At 36.0% G+C, this 16673-nt stretch overlaps 1 protein-coding gene across 2 annotated transcripts in view; it reads left to right on the top strand.

Annotated features, from left to right (window-relative positions):
* LOC111160055 (transmembrane protein 260) overlaps positions 1-16673 on the top strand; it is a 67037-nt gene that overhangs the window by 1736 nt on the left and 48628 nt on the right. For both annotated transcript variants that reach the window (XM_022522863.1, XM_022522872.1), the window contains exons 2-3: positions 3424-3455; positions 4178-4329. In XM_022522863.1, the coding sequence (XP_022378571.1) occupies positions 3424-3455; positions 4178-4329 (184 nt within the window). The remainder of the gene's footprint in view (positions 1-3423; positions 3456-4177; positions 4330-16673) is intronic.

A 16673-nucleotide genomic window follows, 5' to 3' on the forward strand; every position in this document is an offset into this window, starting at 1 on the left:
AGAAAACATTGACAGTTGCTTACCATGGTTCTTTCAGCCTGAAGTTTTGGGTGAGATGAATAAAAATAATTAACACTTACTGAGCACTTACTATAGGCCAGGCACTCTTCCAGGTGCTTTACATGTATTGTTTTAATCCAGTTCTTAACCCCCTGTGAGGTAGGTACTATCAGTATCTTCCATCCAAAACTGAGGCTAAGCTGTGTCCAGAATCACACAGCTAGAAAGCAGGGGCAGTCGAGGAAAGAACTCAGGTAGATTGACTTTAGAACATACACTCTCTTAACCTCTGCTCTAAGTTCTTTGTTAAATCTGTCATCCCATATATAGTGTTATTTAAAATCTGTGATTGGTGTCTTTATTAATACTGTTATTTTTTCCCAGTAGAATAAAGTTACTTATTTACATTAAGGTATCAGACTCTTTAGGTATTCTGATTTGTTTAGTGTGATGCTAAATAGTGGTTACATCTAATATTTTGGTGTTTGTTGGGAATGATAAACTTTTTCAAGTATTGCCAGTAAAATTTGTATAATGATATCTTTGATAATCTTGTTTATATGTTGAAGGTACTGTCCTCCTTGAATGTTGTGGTTTTTTTTTTGATCAATAAACAGAACGCATCTCAAAACCAATATAAAGTATGTATTTTTCTTCTTGATGAGTCTTAAATTATGCTCCATAAATCTATCACATTGGGTAGCCTTGCCAAAATTATTTTTTACATTGTTTGATGCACAGTTGGTTTATGGGTGGGAACACTCATGATCCTTTGGAGGAGAGTATAGGAATCTCGCCTCTACATCATTTGTTATACTTGGGAAAAATAAAGTAGCCTATTTATGTGTTTATATATTTTAAGGATACTGTCTAACAGACTTGATAGATGAGAATATAGTTACGTAATTAATATTAGAAAAAGTTCAACACAGAGGGAGCTGGTTTTTGTAAAGGTTAAGCATCTGCTAACAATTCTGAGCTTGCCACCCATTTGCATCTCAGACAGAAAAACTGTAATTCTCAAACTTGAATGTACCTCAGAATTGCCTGGGAAACTTGACCTTCAGTGCCAGAGGGTCTTAATATAGGTAGGTTTGGTCAAGGAATCTTCATTTTTAAAAAGAATCCAGGTAATTCTGGTGCAGGTTGTAATAGGACTTAACTTTGAGGAAGCCGTAGGTTAAGAGGTGGGAGTAACCATATCCAGGAGGCTCGTTTTCCCCTCCTAGTCACATTCTCTTTTCTCTTTATTATACTCAATTTTAAGAATAATGTTTTCCCTTTAGCTTTTTTCAAGGATATATTTATAGACGTTGAACTGTAGCTATCTTCCCTATTTAGATTTTAGTTTTAACATTTGATAAGAGGAGTGCCCTTCCTCAGGGCACCGAGGTGATGGAAGTTTGTCACATTCCTGATTTTTATAACTACAGAAATTCGGTAAAGAGTAACAGCATTACGATTTTTTAATGGTAAGAAGTTAGAGAAAGTAGGGTATTTTTCTTAATGTTAAGTGCAATTCTAAATACATTTTACATGGTGGAGAATAAACCTTGACTTTGAAAGTTTGAACTTAACTGTGTTTCATCATACCAACAGAAATACCAAAAAGCTGATTAAAGCAGTTTGGGACTGAAGACAAGCTAATCCATTCTGGATAAAATGTCTGACAGTAGTTACAAAGGGAAGTTAGTTTAAATATTTTTAGACCATAAACTATTTCTTTAAAGAAGTCTATTAAGATACCGAAAGTGCCTTTGGTTTCCAAAATGCTCTTGAATATGTCCAGAAAACTTGAGGGTATCCTTGAGTTATCTAACTGACTTAGATAAGTAGTATCTGTCTTTGGGTGCCCTTATGGGGCTTCCATGACACAAGCAGTCATTCACCCTAAGATAGGGGTGTCTGAGTAGCAAGGATGACAATATGATTTGTCTTAACTGTCAACCTCTGTATGCAGGACTTGAATTAGTTTCTTTGTGGGACCAGAGGAGGAAGAGGTGGTGGTGTCTTCGACAGGCCCCTGAAATGGATAGGATAATATTTTCAACTTAGAAGAGACAGAAATGAAAACAACTAACTAGAATATAAAGCAATCTAAATGAGTGCTAAATAGAGAAGTTAGAGCAGGTTCTATGGAGGAGGAAGAAGTGATTAATTCTAGTGGGGGAGGCTGGGGAGGGGTGTGTATAAGGAAAGGTGTCACTGAGAAGGTGGCAATCGAACTAGGCTTTGAAAGATTTAGGAGAGAATACTGGGTGAGAAAATGAGTGATAAGAGGTGCAAAAGAACCATTCCAGAGGAACAGTGGGTAATCAGATTTGACTGAAGCAAACATAGGTTTCACTGATCTATGCCTTAAAAAGGGACCTTGGAGCCTTTAGAGGGCTGAGGAATGTGAACTTCATTTAGGAAGCAGAGAGCAGCCATTGAGAAATTTTGGATTAGTGATGACAATCCAACCTATTTCGGGGAGATGGCATGGCAAGAGGTGATTTCAGTAGGAAGATGAAATAGAAAACTGGCCAAAGCTCTTGCTGTCATCCAGGCCAGAGGGTAAAGATCTACATCGTGGCTGGGACCTAGAAATTTTCGAAGAGCACTGATACCCATTGAAGGGTAGAAAATGGACATTAATACATTAACTAATAAATACTAGTAACTCTCATAAGCCCATCAACACTGATTTCTTACATTGTCCTATACTGCAGTGTACAGGAATGAGTCATAAATAGTCCTTGTGCTCTGGATGCTTAAAATATTAACAAGTAGACATTGAATTACTGCATCGTAATTTTAGAAATAATCACGGATGGTGAGGAATTACAAGGACTATGTAAATAATATAATGATTTAGTGGTTTGCAAAAATATATGGTAGTCAGCTTACCAAAATAACTTGGAGCTAATAAGTGCTTGGCAATTATTTAAAGATACCCGACATAATCAATGTAGAGAAGGTATTCAAATGCCAGTTTAGGGCAGAATGGTACATGTTACGGAGTGTCCACGCCTCAGAGGTCTGCACATTTTACATTATCATAAAGTTGCATCTTTGTAGACATTTTTATACTAGATTCTTGAGGACCATTACAGCATATTACACTAACATTCTATGAGAAGTTTCTATGTTTTTGCAAGTATGCACAACTTTTAGGAAGGAAAATAAGCACTTTTTAAGAACCAGAATTCACCTATGTTTCCACTGACCAGTTATTAAAGACTGATACAAAGATCATTTGTTCAGTAAGACCTAAGGGAGAAAATATCCTTAGACTATTTCATGCTGTTAAATCTCTACAGATTTACAGTTTTATCCAGTCAAATTAATGCAAAACCCCAGTGCAAGCATTTGGATTTTGAAAACTTTGGAGGAGTGTCATTTTCTAATAGTAATTATTGGTTTTACATTATTTTTTCACAGGGGAACTGATCACAGCCGCACATGAGCTTGGAGTAAGTATTAGTTTTATTGTTTAATCAATGCTCTCATTAACAGTTTTAGGAATTAAGAAAGTTTAATTAAGCATGGAGTAAAGTAGATTAATTTATTTTCAAACCCCAGTTTTTAGTAACTTATAAGTACAGTACGTGACAATTTACTTTAAGTTTTAAATCCAATTAAACTAAATTATAAAGCAAAGCCTTTACTATATGTACAGTAGCTAGCTTATTATCACCCCAAATTTTGTATAAGCTATGGAGAATAAAATAAATCGGGTTAACAGTTTTAATAAGTTTATTATTTAATAAACTTTATTATGGTTCATGATCCCTTTAGGCAAGACCTTAGGACTGTCAGCATGGTGGTAATCCGATAGCGGTGTGGTCTTTCAACTTTCTAACCAATACGAAATTTCAGAACCTGCTTTTTTTCAATAGCCTTTTAAATGACCCTAATGTACTGTGAACCCAGAGAACAAACTGCTTAAGAACTGACAATGAAATATGTCACCCTTTCTCTAGGTGACACACCATGTGATAGACGTTGCCAAATCCGCTAAAGAAAATATTTATTTGTATTGGTACAAAAGGATTACAATAGAAAACCACTGTTCAAACATGTCGTCCTCGCCTCTTAGTCTTTATACTTGCCGGAGCAAAGGGCTACTTTGCAATTAAAGTCAGTGTGACTCTTGCGGAAGTGAAAACCTTCTAACTCGCTGATTTTTCCATAGGTTGCCCATCCTCCTGGCTATCCTTTGTTCACGCTGGTGGCTAAACTGGCAATCATACTCTTTCCTTTTGGTTCAGTTGCCTACCGTGTCAATCTCCTGTGTGGCTTTTTTGGAGCAGTAGCTGCGTCATTACTTTTTTTCACCGTTTTCAGGTAAAGTAGTTGATGAGTTAATATTAATCTTGGCTAATTGGAGACGGAGCGTTCTGATGGCCTAGGTACATACATTAAATGAAACCCCAAAAACAAGACTCTTTCATTGCTTGAATGGTTTTTTCCTAATCACTGCTGTGAATTCACTTTCTTAATTTCCAGTAATTTCATACGTACTTGACCCCTCAGATGATTACACAGTTGGATGTGCTTCCTGCAATGGGGTCAAGGTGTCACCAGTTCATTATCACAGTTCTAGAGTTAGGCAGAACTAAAAGGGTTTGTCATTTTATGAAGAGGCAGATGGGCCAGTTTATTTCAACAATATGAAGTTCCTTCCCATTTTGGGAAATGGTAAATATCATTTAATTACTCACAGTGTTGCTGATGGGCAGCTGCTTACCAGGTCCAGAGTTAATGCCTAATTATATTGTATTCTAAATATATGCATCTGTATACTCTTTGAAATGAGGCTGTTAACTAAGGAAATCAGTTTGGGATATGGTTTTGGTAAGGTTTCAGTTTGTTGCCTTATAGCTGTAGGGAAAGTATGCAAATTAGACCCCACTTACTTCATTGATGGAAGATTTTCTTAGTTTGGAAGGCTACCTTGCTTTTACAAAAATGGGTCATTAGTTTAGGACGTTGGTAAACTTCTTTGTCTTTGCTGCTCCTGTCTCCTTCATTCTTAACCAGTCTAACCTATGCCTAAGGAGAGTACAGTAAAAAATACAAGTTATGCTTTCTGCAAAGGGAGAACCAAATTAAAACAATTTTTTGTATGCAAATATAATATAATTTGAATAGACAATTTCAAATGCCATTTTTGGAGACTAATGTTTTTATTTGCGTTAGTCATAAAATTGCCCTTTGACCAAATTCTTTCTAAATTTCCTTTTTAATTATTTATAAAAGGGTAAAAGTTAACATAATTTTAACCCTAAAGCTTACTTTTAAATTTATTTGTGGAAAGCTTTCAGATTCAAATATTGTAATTGTTGATCATTTACTACATTTGTATCTATATTATTTAATTCATCTTATTTCAGTCTTACAGGTTTTCAGTGATAGCCAATCTTTCAGTATGAAATGATGAAAATAGTATCTCTGCTTGGATTGATTAGTATTATGAATACTTTCTTTTTCTAAGTAATTAGAATAATCTTTAGAATTGTTTTTCCTGAATCCTATAATTAATAATCTGTTGTTATTTCTATGGAGAGAAAAACTGATCTTTAAAAATTTTAAATATATAGGTTGAAATGTAGAACTACTTGTCTTGTATTGAATGTGTGAATTGATAATCTTCACAAGATATTTAAGACAAAGGCATTTAAAGAAAATTAGTACTTGTATTTATCTTGGTAGTTCATCTGTAATTTATTTTTTATTTGTTATTTTTATCTGTATTTTAGAAGATCATTTCTATAACATTTAAATGCCTTAGGGCTATCAAAAGCTCTTATGCAAATAATTTGTTTTCTGAGAAAACTTTTCCATGTTTTTCAATATATTAATTGGTGATACCATTCTACATGAAAACCACTATAAAAATCATACATAAAAATCATGATTTTACAGAATCCAAATAGCTTTGGACAATAATTTTCCTTTGAGTTGTCTACATTTTAAAATAGCTTTTATTATCCTCCATGATTGTAATGGGTTTTAGATTAGCACACTTAACCTGTGACCCCCTTTTTTTAAATACAGTCTTAATGGTAAATTTGTATATTTGCTGGCATAGGCTTTAAATCAAAAACCCTTAATATGACTAAACTGGATATATGAGTGGTTTAAGAATGTTTGAGTAATATTGTGCTTGGGAAAGTTGGGAAAGTTGCTTTCTTTCAGAAAAGGGATCTCACAATATTATCTCTTACATACATTTTAATATGAAAATACTTCATTATTTTGAGTACAAATAATTGACAAGGTACATGTCCTCTGGGAACAACCCAGTTCAAGTGGCAAATCTGTTTTGTCAAACAATAGACACCCTTCAGGAAAGAGCAAGCCATCTCTATGGTAATAGGACTAACAGTAGCCTATTGATTGAGTGGAAGAAGACATTATACAATGTCAGCTGGCTTGTTACAATTTCATTTGTTGTATGACCTGAACTTAACCTTTAAAACCTTTCTTCTGTGAATATAAACCCAACAGCAGGACACAGTACCTGTGCAGCCATTACAGTGACAGCTTTTTTCCAGCCCAGCGTATAGTAAATGTATTCCTTTACAGGTTGCCTCCTTTATTAGAGTTTGTTGAGGAGACATTTTACTACTTTATTCATTGACAGGCCAAATCATCATTCCATTTTGTTGTGGAATATTGAAGGGTTTTGATCCAGGAAACAGTTTGATTCTTTCTCTCCCCCATCACTTCAGAGAACATTACTGTACACGTAGGATTAGCGCTGACTGGTGCGCAGTAAATTAATTCTTTTAACAGGTTTAGGTTTTTTTCAGGTAATTGTTCCCATGGCATTCACTATATTTAGCTCTTGGGGTGGACATAAAGACCTTCTGTACCCTTTAAACAAAGATTGTATTTTAAAAGCAAATTTCTGTTTAAATGTGTTGATGTAAAAAGCTCCATTTTTTTCAGTAAACATGACTTAGATTGAAAGCAATTTATTCGTTGCTTCCAATTACTATGTAATTTTTGCCTTCCTTGCATCTTTCTCTTGCTTTTAAGAGCCATAAGATGTCATTAACACTGCGTTTTTTGTCAGTCTTTCCTAATGGTTGACAAGAACTCGTATATATTTGCTTCGCCCTAATGTAGGAAAGCATAGGATTAAAACAGCACTTTGAAAGCTGTATGCGTCGCTATACTTTATTGAATTAAAAATAGTCAGATTATGGCGTTAATTTATATATTGTCTCCTTCAGGGGTATTTTTCAGCATTCACAATGTGAAGGGAGTTTAATACATTTCATTTATATGAAATAGTACTCATTTTATTAACGTGTACATCTGTGTTTTTAAGACTACCTAACCACAGGGGTTTGTAGGAACTGGGATTTTTCTCTTTTAAGGCCATTGAAGTAAATGATTTTTTAAGTTTGATGGTACAATACTTTAAGTGTCATTTTGAAATTCACAAATCTTAATAATACGAAATTTTAAAAGTTACAGGTCAGATAAGTCACGGATATGAATGTGATTTAGCATTGCTTAGTATTTGAATTTCAAACTTATTTTCTAAGCAACCTCAGACTAAGTTCTATATACTTAATAATGGAGGAACACTGAAATTACTGTCTCGAAACATCAACGTGCTTCCATTTCTTATGCTCTGGTATCACTAAAAGAGAATGGAGTATGTTGATAGCATTGTATAAAAATTCTTTACCTCAGGGAGGATTTAAATTGCTTCTGATCTCAGATGAGGGCATATCTTGTATCATTTATTTTGGTAGGTCAAGGGCAGGGAATCTATTCTCAGTAGGCTTGAGAATCAGCGTATCCTTTCCAAACTATTATGGGCCAAATGGAAGTATGGAAGAATTCATTAACAAATGTTTGTTGTGAATCGAAAGTAGAACTATTTTAGTTTTTATAACCAAAATTCAGCGTTTACTTAAATTAAGACAAAGTTACTAACCATTGAATAAACAGTTTTTCAGGTATTTTTTTCTAGAAGGTACTGTTCTAAGAAACTTGCATTAAAAAACTTTCTAACACCGTTAACATTGTACAGGAAGAAATCAGATCTCTTAATGTCCACCAGGTTACCTAGAATATATGAATGTTAATGATAATTGAAGGTATATTGAAACTATGCCTGCTCACTACAAAGAACAGACAACCAATTGCAGTGATATTTAAATACCTTCTGGCAGATCATTTTGTGCCAGTATTTTACCTATGGGGTAAGTATGGGGTTTACTTTATTTTTTATAAGTTACATAATTCTAAACATTATGCTGCTGCCAAAAATTAATTCGATTAAACTTTCGGAAGAGGAATATTTGATTCTGAGTGCTGTGTCTGCGATTCTTAGAGCTCCAGCTAAGATTCCATTCAATAAAGAATAGGAAATTAAAATGCCATACCTTAGAGAATGTAGAATCTCCTGCTTAAAGGACATTTGGATTTTCCAGCTCAAAGAGTATTTTAGATTATTGCCATAGAGAATAATGTCAAGCTCTTCCTAATTTCAGAGGTAACTATGCATAAGTAACAAATAGTCACCAAGTTTTTGTAGTTGAAGAAGAATGGAAAGTACTGGAGCATTAATTTCCATTCAGGGGAATATCTGTCTTGATCCCTGGTTAATTGATCACATATTTCTCTCAAACTTGTCTTAAAATTGCATTGACTCAGACTGGTTAAGCATATTAAGAGCTTGGTTCATTTGCATTTTCTTCTAAGTAGAGGGACATATTAGGCTCAAATAGCAGCACTTCATTCTGAAGGGGGGAGAAAAGCAGGGCAAAAACTCTTTTTTAAGACTGTAGAGTCTTTTCTGACAGCTAGTCAGAGTTAGAATTAGTTCAAGGAAATGTTAATAATGCACTGCCTGGCCTAATCCCTTTGATATCACCAGGTATCCTCCTGTTCATGGGTTAATTGCTTTAAAAGCGAAGGCAATATTCTGAGCGGTGGGCCGCTTCACCTTTTCACAGCTGTTACCATTGAGTGACAACTAAATCCCATGTGTAAGATGAGGAAGAGCTCAGTCTCCAATTGGGAGAAAATTTATGTAAACCACAATCCCTTCAGAATGTGCGGAAGTCATAGACTTTCTTGATTTACTCTGCTTTTCCCAGAAAGCTCTATTGTTCACTTTCCTAAGTCCCATCAACCCTTTGTAGCAGACTATCACAGCGGCAGCAGATAGCTTGAAATATATAAATGCTATCATAGCTCTGATTAATAGCAGTGCTTATGAGTCAAGTCTGATAACAGTGCAGCTCTCCACTCAATTTCAGATACTGCTAATGGAATCTGTCTTCTCCAATTGTAATATGAGAAGGCCTAATTTGCCATGGAGCTTGGAGCTGTCACCAGTAGGGGATTGTGGGGTCAGATGGGAGCTGCCAGGTTTTTGCCCTGCAGCTTGTATCTCTCACTTTGAATAGAGCAGCCCCCTGCCTGCCAGTTAGCTGATAGGCCGCTGTGGGGTTTATGCCACTATATACAATAGGAAAGGGCTACATAGGCTGACTTTATAATTGTGAAGCTAGCTCATATTTCCACAGCTACTGTGCTGCATAATTTCTAATAAGTGGTTTTAACAAATGTCAGATTATGAAAAGTTTCCTCAATTACAAAAACTTATAAAACATTCAAATGGCTAAATCTGTTTCCTGCCGAGATTTTGCCACCGGAACTAGGCATCAGTCATTACGGCTATGATATTTCTTAAAATTACAAATAAAATTCTAGATCGTAACTCACCTAGATGGGCTGCCTTGCAGAGCCATAAAAACAGAAAGCGGTCTTAAGGAACTGATGTACCAGGATCTGCTTCATAACTTTGCTTGATAAGACTACTTAACATTAAGTCTCTGTTTATCGAGTTGGGTAGTGTTGCTGATGCAAACTGTTCCATACCCTCATTCTGCTGATTTTAGTTATTTGGATCTTTTAAGTTTACCGCACCTACATTTAGTATTTTAGTGTTTTTAAAAAGTATGCAGCACCTTCTAAGTTTTGAGTGAAAAGGGACTTAGTGTGATGACAAGCCAGGGCCAGGGCCTCTGTGAAGAATATCCTGGGATATACTTTTTAACCATTCAGGTTAGCTGCTGAACACAGAGTAACACTATCAGCTTGAGAAACAAGGTTATTTGAGGTCTTTTGTGTTTTTATTTTTTTTTATTTTTTTTATTTTTTTTTATTTTTTATTTTTTTAAGATTTTATTTATTTATTTGACAAACAGAGATTACAGGTAGGCAGAGAGGCAGGCAGAGAGAGAGGAGGAAGCAGGCTCCCTGCTGAGCAGAGAGCCCGATGTGGGGCTCGATCCCAGGACTCTGAGATCATGACCTGAGCCGAAGGCAGAGGCTTTAACCCACTGAGCCACCCAGGCGCCCCTCTTTTGTGTTTTTAAACATTTCGAACAAGATATGAAAGTTTGTAATTTGGGAGTTATTTTAAAGCAGCCTGTGCTTTCAGAAGAATTCCCTCTCCTTATACGAGTTATTTGGCATACCATGAGAACTTAGTAAAAAAGTAAAGTGTATGATGGTGAAAAAAGCCCAGCGTTTTTTCTTTTAGATAATCAGGTAGAAGTTGATGAGATAATAAAAGGTATTGTTCTAAACCTTTATGATTTATTGGTTAGTGCATAAATCTGAATTTTAATGGGAATTGTGTGATTATATCTTATTTTCAGATGCTATTCATAATCTTACTCCCTCCCCGTCAGTTGTGGGGTTTTTTTGTGTGTGGGGGGGGTTGTTTTGTGTGTGTGTGTGTAACTCTACAGTTTTTTCTCCAATTTTATTTAGTGGTTTAAAATCAGGAATAATACTTTGTTCTTTTAGTGTACTGGTAGTTGGTATTTATGTAGCTGAAAATTTAGGCCAGAACCTGAATTGAATCTCATGAAATAGAACAAACCTTGGGAGGATTTTATCTGGAGTGAAAGTAAATTTTCATAAAACGTGGGAAAAGGGATTATTTGCAAGTTTATTAAAGGTAGAAGTAAGTATATCTTTTTAGGTGCACTGGTGGTGGCTTCCATGATGTTATTTTAATATACCATGCCCTAAATGATTGACTTATGTTAATTAGGTCCAAGCTTTAAAATGAACAGGAAAGTTTAGGTTCTACTGTTTATTACATGGCTACTGGCTATAATTTGCCCACAGAATGCCTGGAACATATTAGATGCTCGTTGTGTTTTTGCTGCTACTAGGTTGTGTGAACTACCATGGAAAGAGAGGCTCAGCAGTAGCTAGCTTCCCAGTTTGACCTTTTTCCAAGGACACAGAAGAGATGAATATATAGGTGTTGATTATGTGATTGAGCCAGAAGGTAACATTTATATATTTTCATAAACAAGACCAGAAAGATAAGCACTCAGGAGGATGGGGGTGGTAGATTTGCTGTTCATTGTGTCCTGCTTTATCTTACTTCTCCCCTCTAATCCATTACTTTTCTTTTAGTCATCAGTGTGAGTTGACACTAATAGTCATTTATTTAATGATCAGTCCTGGAGGCTGCATTGTGGCCTGCCTACTTGATCCTACAGCCTTCCAGCAGGAGTTTGTAGCATAGAAGGAGGGTGGTGTACCCTCCATGTTGGGTCCTTCGCATGCAAGGAAGGAACACTGAAGACAAACACATCCATGAATTTTATGAGGCACATCAAATGTGTGTTCTGAGAGAATTTCAGGTTTCTGTTATTTGCCTTTTGATTGAGGGTTAGACAAACATGTGACTACACATGAAAATCAAATACCATGTAGTGGAAAGAAAAATATACGTTATCATCAATAGCAAACCTGTGTCAATGGTGTAAATTGTAACCTCCTGATTTATCCATTGTGTCAACAGATGAAGAGTATTCCATCAGTGAGAAAACTGCACAATCAGTACCTTTCCTAGGAATCTTATCTAGGTTTCATGGATTTCATGGACCAAAAAGAAGGCAGTTATGTATTAACCATAGAATTCTGAGCTTCACGTTTGTTAGGATAATCTTAATCCTCACCCTATATTCGTTAACTCAGTGGAGAATTTTTGTTATTTGTGTCATCTGGGTGAGATTTTAAATACTTGACCACCCTTTCCGTACCGTCTATCATACTCTTGGTGTATCTCTCCCTATTGAGTAACCACTGCTTTACTAGAATGGGAACTACATGATGTCAGTGTTAACCCAAGCAAAGAGCAATTAGGAAGATTTATTTACTGCAAAATACTGGAAAACATATTATGTGTCACCTAAGAGTGTTTATTTATATAAAATATACTTCAGTGACTTTTAGGTTATTTGATGTTATCAATCATCTGTATGATTGATTTACACTGTTAAGATGAGCCCTTATATTCAGCATACCTCTTTCACAGTGTAAAAACTTGATTTTGATTGTTAGTAGTAACATGTAACTCTCTTTTACAATGTAGTGGCTGTGTTATTAAAATATCACAGTCGGGGCGCCTGGGTGGCTCAGTGGGTTAAACCTCTGCCTTTGGCTCAGGTCATGATCCCAGGGTCCTGGGATTGAGCCCCGCATCCAGTTCTCTGCTCAGCAGGGAGGCTGCTTCCACCTCTCTCTCTCTGCCTGCCTCTCTGCCTACTTGTGATCTCTGTCCGTCAAATAAATAAATAAAATCTTAAAAAAATAAAATAAAATAAAATTATCACAGTAATGGTGGTGTAAGTATGCAGTCATTTTTTCATATAGCCTCATAAGATGTTATCTTCTAGAAATCAGGTTAGATTCTAAACGTATGTATTTCAGTTGAAGAAATGTCTTTTTTGATCTCTTTCTATGGGGCTTTATGAGAATCAAATTGAGAATGGGAAGTACTTTTTCTTATATTGTATCTAATTCATCATAAGTTGTCCTTAAGTTAAAATGGAAAATAGTGGAGACTATTTTGCAATTTATTCTTGAGTTCTGATGAGAAGACTTCTTATTTTATTTGCAACCTCATTCGACTTTCTCTCCTCTTTCTTTTTTGTGAAGTCGTTTCATTGATGTTGGTAGAAGAATCTGTATCTTTTAATTTAGGGAGCTCATTTTAAGATGCCACTTTATCATGTTAAATGTAGATAATTAAATTCCCTAACTCCTTAGTTGCCTTGTAAAATAATGATAAGCATGTTTATTCAAAAGAATAAAATGAAAATGAAAAGTAGGACTCTTTGATTGCCAACTGAAATCACAATGGTGTTTTTGATTATGTCAGTTTCATCCGGAAAAAAAAAAATCAGACTGAGTCTATGAGGAGATGACTGTTATTTTGCCTTATTTTGGTGCTACTTATGTTTTTAGCCCATCTGTACATCTCACCTTATGGATGATACCGAACAGCTCATTTTGTGGGTTCAGAACGACAGTTTCATTCAAACTCCATGCTTTAGGAATAAAATAACATAAATAAATAAATAAACACTAGGAATAATGTCGGATTGGCTCTTCTTCCCATTGCTTTTAAAAGAAAGATTACTTAGCCAGAAATTTAGACTACCAATTCATTTAACAGTATTGCATGCAGTAAAGTATATGAACAGTGTTTCCTTCTACTGACATAATTTAACTCTGCATCTCCTCACACCCCACCCCCCAAAATTATAAATATTTGTTACAGCCTCTTCAGGAAAAAAAAATCGTGGAGCATGTGTTCTCGTTAGAATTATTCGCAAAAAGAGGTTACAACTAACTTGTCTAATCATTCACTCTGCAGAGAACACCCTTCCCTGAGAGGGATCCTGTTTGGCCAGTCTCATAAACTAACAAATCAGAATAGACGATGGATTCATTGGAGGCTCTAGGTATTCTGCGGATTCGTACAAAAATACTTTTTTGAAGATACACATACACAGATAATAAAAGGATTTGTTCAGAATTCTTGTTTGCTTAACAAGCTTAAAAATTAGATTCGCCTTCAGCCATATTCACCAGTGTGATTTTTACAGCATCACTTAGGTAAATCTCCTGCACATTTAATGTCTTCTATCTCAGACTTGCAGTGACCTATTGAATTGGGTGGTTCATTAATAGTTGGCTGTAAGACATAAGATGAAAAATTTGAGGTGTTTTCTTTGAAATTTCAGAAAAACATGAGAGAACCTAAAGGACTTTATTTACACGTCAGTATGCGAAAGACAATATGTATGAATAACTATAAACCTGTATTTTCTCATTTCCTTTCAAATATTTTATAGACAAGGAATAAAGTAATATAAAAATTACTTTAAATAAATTATTATTTCTATGCTCTTGTCCAAAGAATATTTAAACACTTGAATTAAAGTACGGGGTGAAGGGAAGCCTGGGTGGCTAAGTTGGTTAAGCCTCCAACTCTTGGCGGCTCAGATCCTGACTTCTGTGGTAAGATTGAGCCTTACCCTCAGGCTTCACAGTTAGCGAGGAGTCTGCTTGAGACAGTCTCTTTCTCCTTCCACTCCCTCTCCCGCACTCTCTATTTCTTAATCTCAAATCTTAAAAAAAAAAAAAAAAAGTGTAGGGTGGAGAAATTATTATTCCTTAGTTTCTGTAAGATATATCCATATGGACATCACTTTATTTTTTAAAAAATCAATGTAACAAAAATTGATGTTATAACAAAATCAAAATAAATCCTTTAATTTTTCCCTCAATTTCATTTGTTACTAAGCCACCACTTTTATAATAATAAAGCACAGCACCAATGAAGGACTTGGTGGTTAACATTTATCCCAATACCAAACCATCATTTCTTTCAAAATTTTTTTTGCAATTTAAAAAATAAAGAATAAATTCTAAATAATAGCATAAATAACTTTTTTTTAAAGATTTTATTTATTATTTGACAGAGGTCACAAGTAGGCAGAGAGGCAGACAGAGAGAAAGAGAGAGGAGGAAGCAGGCTCCCCACTGAGCAGAGAGCCAGATGTGGGGCTCGACACCCAGGACCCTGATATCATGACCTGAGCTGAAGGCACAGGCTTAACCCACTGAGCCACCCAGGCATCTCCATAAATAACTTTATAATAAAGCATTATTTGGAAATGTTTGGATATAGGTTGAGATAATTAAAAACTTTAGTTATTTGAAGAGCATTAAAAACTAAAAATAGAGTATGTCTGAAATATATAGGTGGAAAAACATTTAGCTTCCCAAAAATCAAAAGGCTTTTGTAGGGACACACACACATAAACATGTGAAGTGAAATAGACTTATTTTTAAAATGCACGAATATGCTGAAATGGCTATATCAGTAGTCCAAAAATAATTCTCTTGGCTTTGCCATTCATTATTTAGAGGATTTTAAGTTCCCTAAATCTGATTTCCTTACTATGTTTAGATTAGGTTACAGTTAAAAATTTCTATTCCTTAGGTTTGCAAAGTTTTAGAAATACAGAAAAACCTGTCTATTCAGTATCCATTTAATATATTTAATGGACTCTGGAGAAGGGGAAACACCCTGGTCTTAGTGAAAATACTTTAGGAAAAACTTCTTGTGGGGCGGCCAAGTAGCTCAGTCAGTTGAGCATCTGCCTTTGGCTCAAGTCATGATCCTGGAGTCCTGGGATCGAGCCCCGCATTGGTTCCTTGCTCAGCAGGGAGTCTGCTTCTCCCTCCACCCCTCTCCCTGCTCATGGGCACGAGTGATCTCCCTCTCTCTCTCATGAATAAGTAAAATCTTAAAAAACAAACAAAAAACAAAAAAACAACTTCTTGGGAAGGTATGCCTATGGTGAGTTGGAAAGAGTCAGTGGGAATCATCCACATAAAGGCAAAACAGCATTCCTCTTCTGCAAAAAAATGCAGAGATGGAGGAGAAAGAGCTTGTAGTAAGTACAGGAACTTAAAACTCATTTAGTGTTGTTAGATCACAAATGAAGCTGCAGGTGGGCAGATCATAAAAGATCTTCTCTGTTGTAATGAGCTTGTAATATGCTTCTTTTTCTTTTTAAGATTTTATTTATTTGAGAGAAAGAGTATGTGTGTGTGAGGGGAAGGAGGGTGAAGAGAATCTGAAGCAGACTCTGCACTGAGCACAAAGCCCTACACGGGGCTTGATCTCAAGCAGAGTCTGCGAGATTGTGACCTGAACTGAAACCAAAAGTCGGAAGCTTAACCAACCGATCACCCTGGTGTCCCTTTGTTATGTTTTATAATCAAAGAGGAGTCCTCATGGGGTTGGAGGCAGAAAAATGCAAGATCAAATATGTTTTAGGTCCTTCACTCTGGTGGCAATGGTGGGCCTAGGGCTAGAGGCAGACCACAAACAAAGCTGTTGAATGGGGGTGAGCCTGACAGCTGAGGTGGAGCAGTGATGGTATGCATGGAGAGGAGGATGAGTTTTTTTAAATGTTTATGAGGTAAAACTGGCAGGATGTGGGGGCACCTGGGTGGCTCAGTCGTTAAGCGTCTGCCTTCAGCTCAGGTCATGATCCCTGGGTCCTGGGATCAAGCCCCACATCGGGCTCCCTGCTAAGCGGGAAGCCTGCTTCTCCCTCTCCCACTCCCCCGCCTGTGTTCCCCTCTCTCACTGCGTCTCTCTCTGTCAAATAAATAAGCAAAATCTTAAAAAAAAAAAAAACAAAAAACTGGCAGGATGTGGTATGTATGATGGGGAGCTTTGATGATGACTCTTAGATTTCTTATCCTGGGTAACTAAACTAGGTGGATATGACAATCACTAAGACAACCCCGGAATAGGA

This window comes from Enhydra lutris, unplaced genomic scaffold (assembly GCF_002288905.1).
Source record: "Enhydra lutris kenyoni isolate GAN:26980312 unplaced genomic scaffold, ASM228890v2 scaffoldscaffold4, whole genome shotgun sequence".
Taxonomy (NCBI): Eukaryota; Metazoa; Chordata; class Mammalia; order Carnivora; family Mustelidae; genus Enhydra; species Enhydra lutris.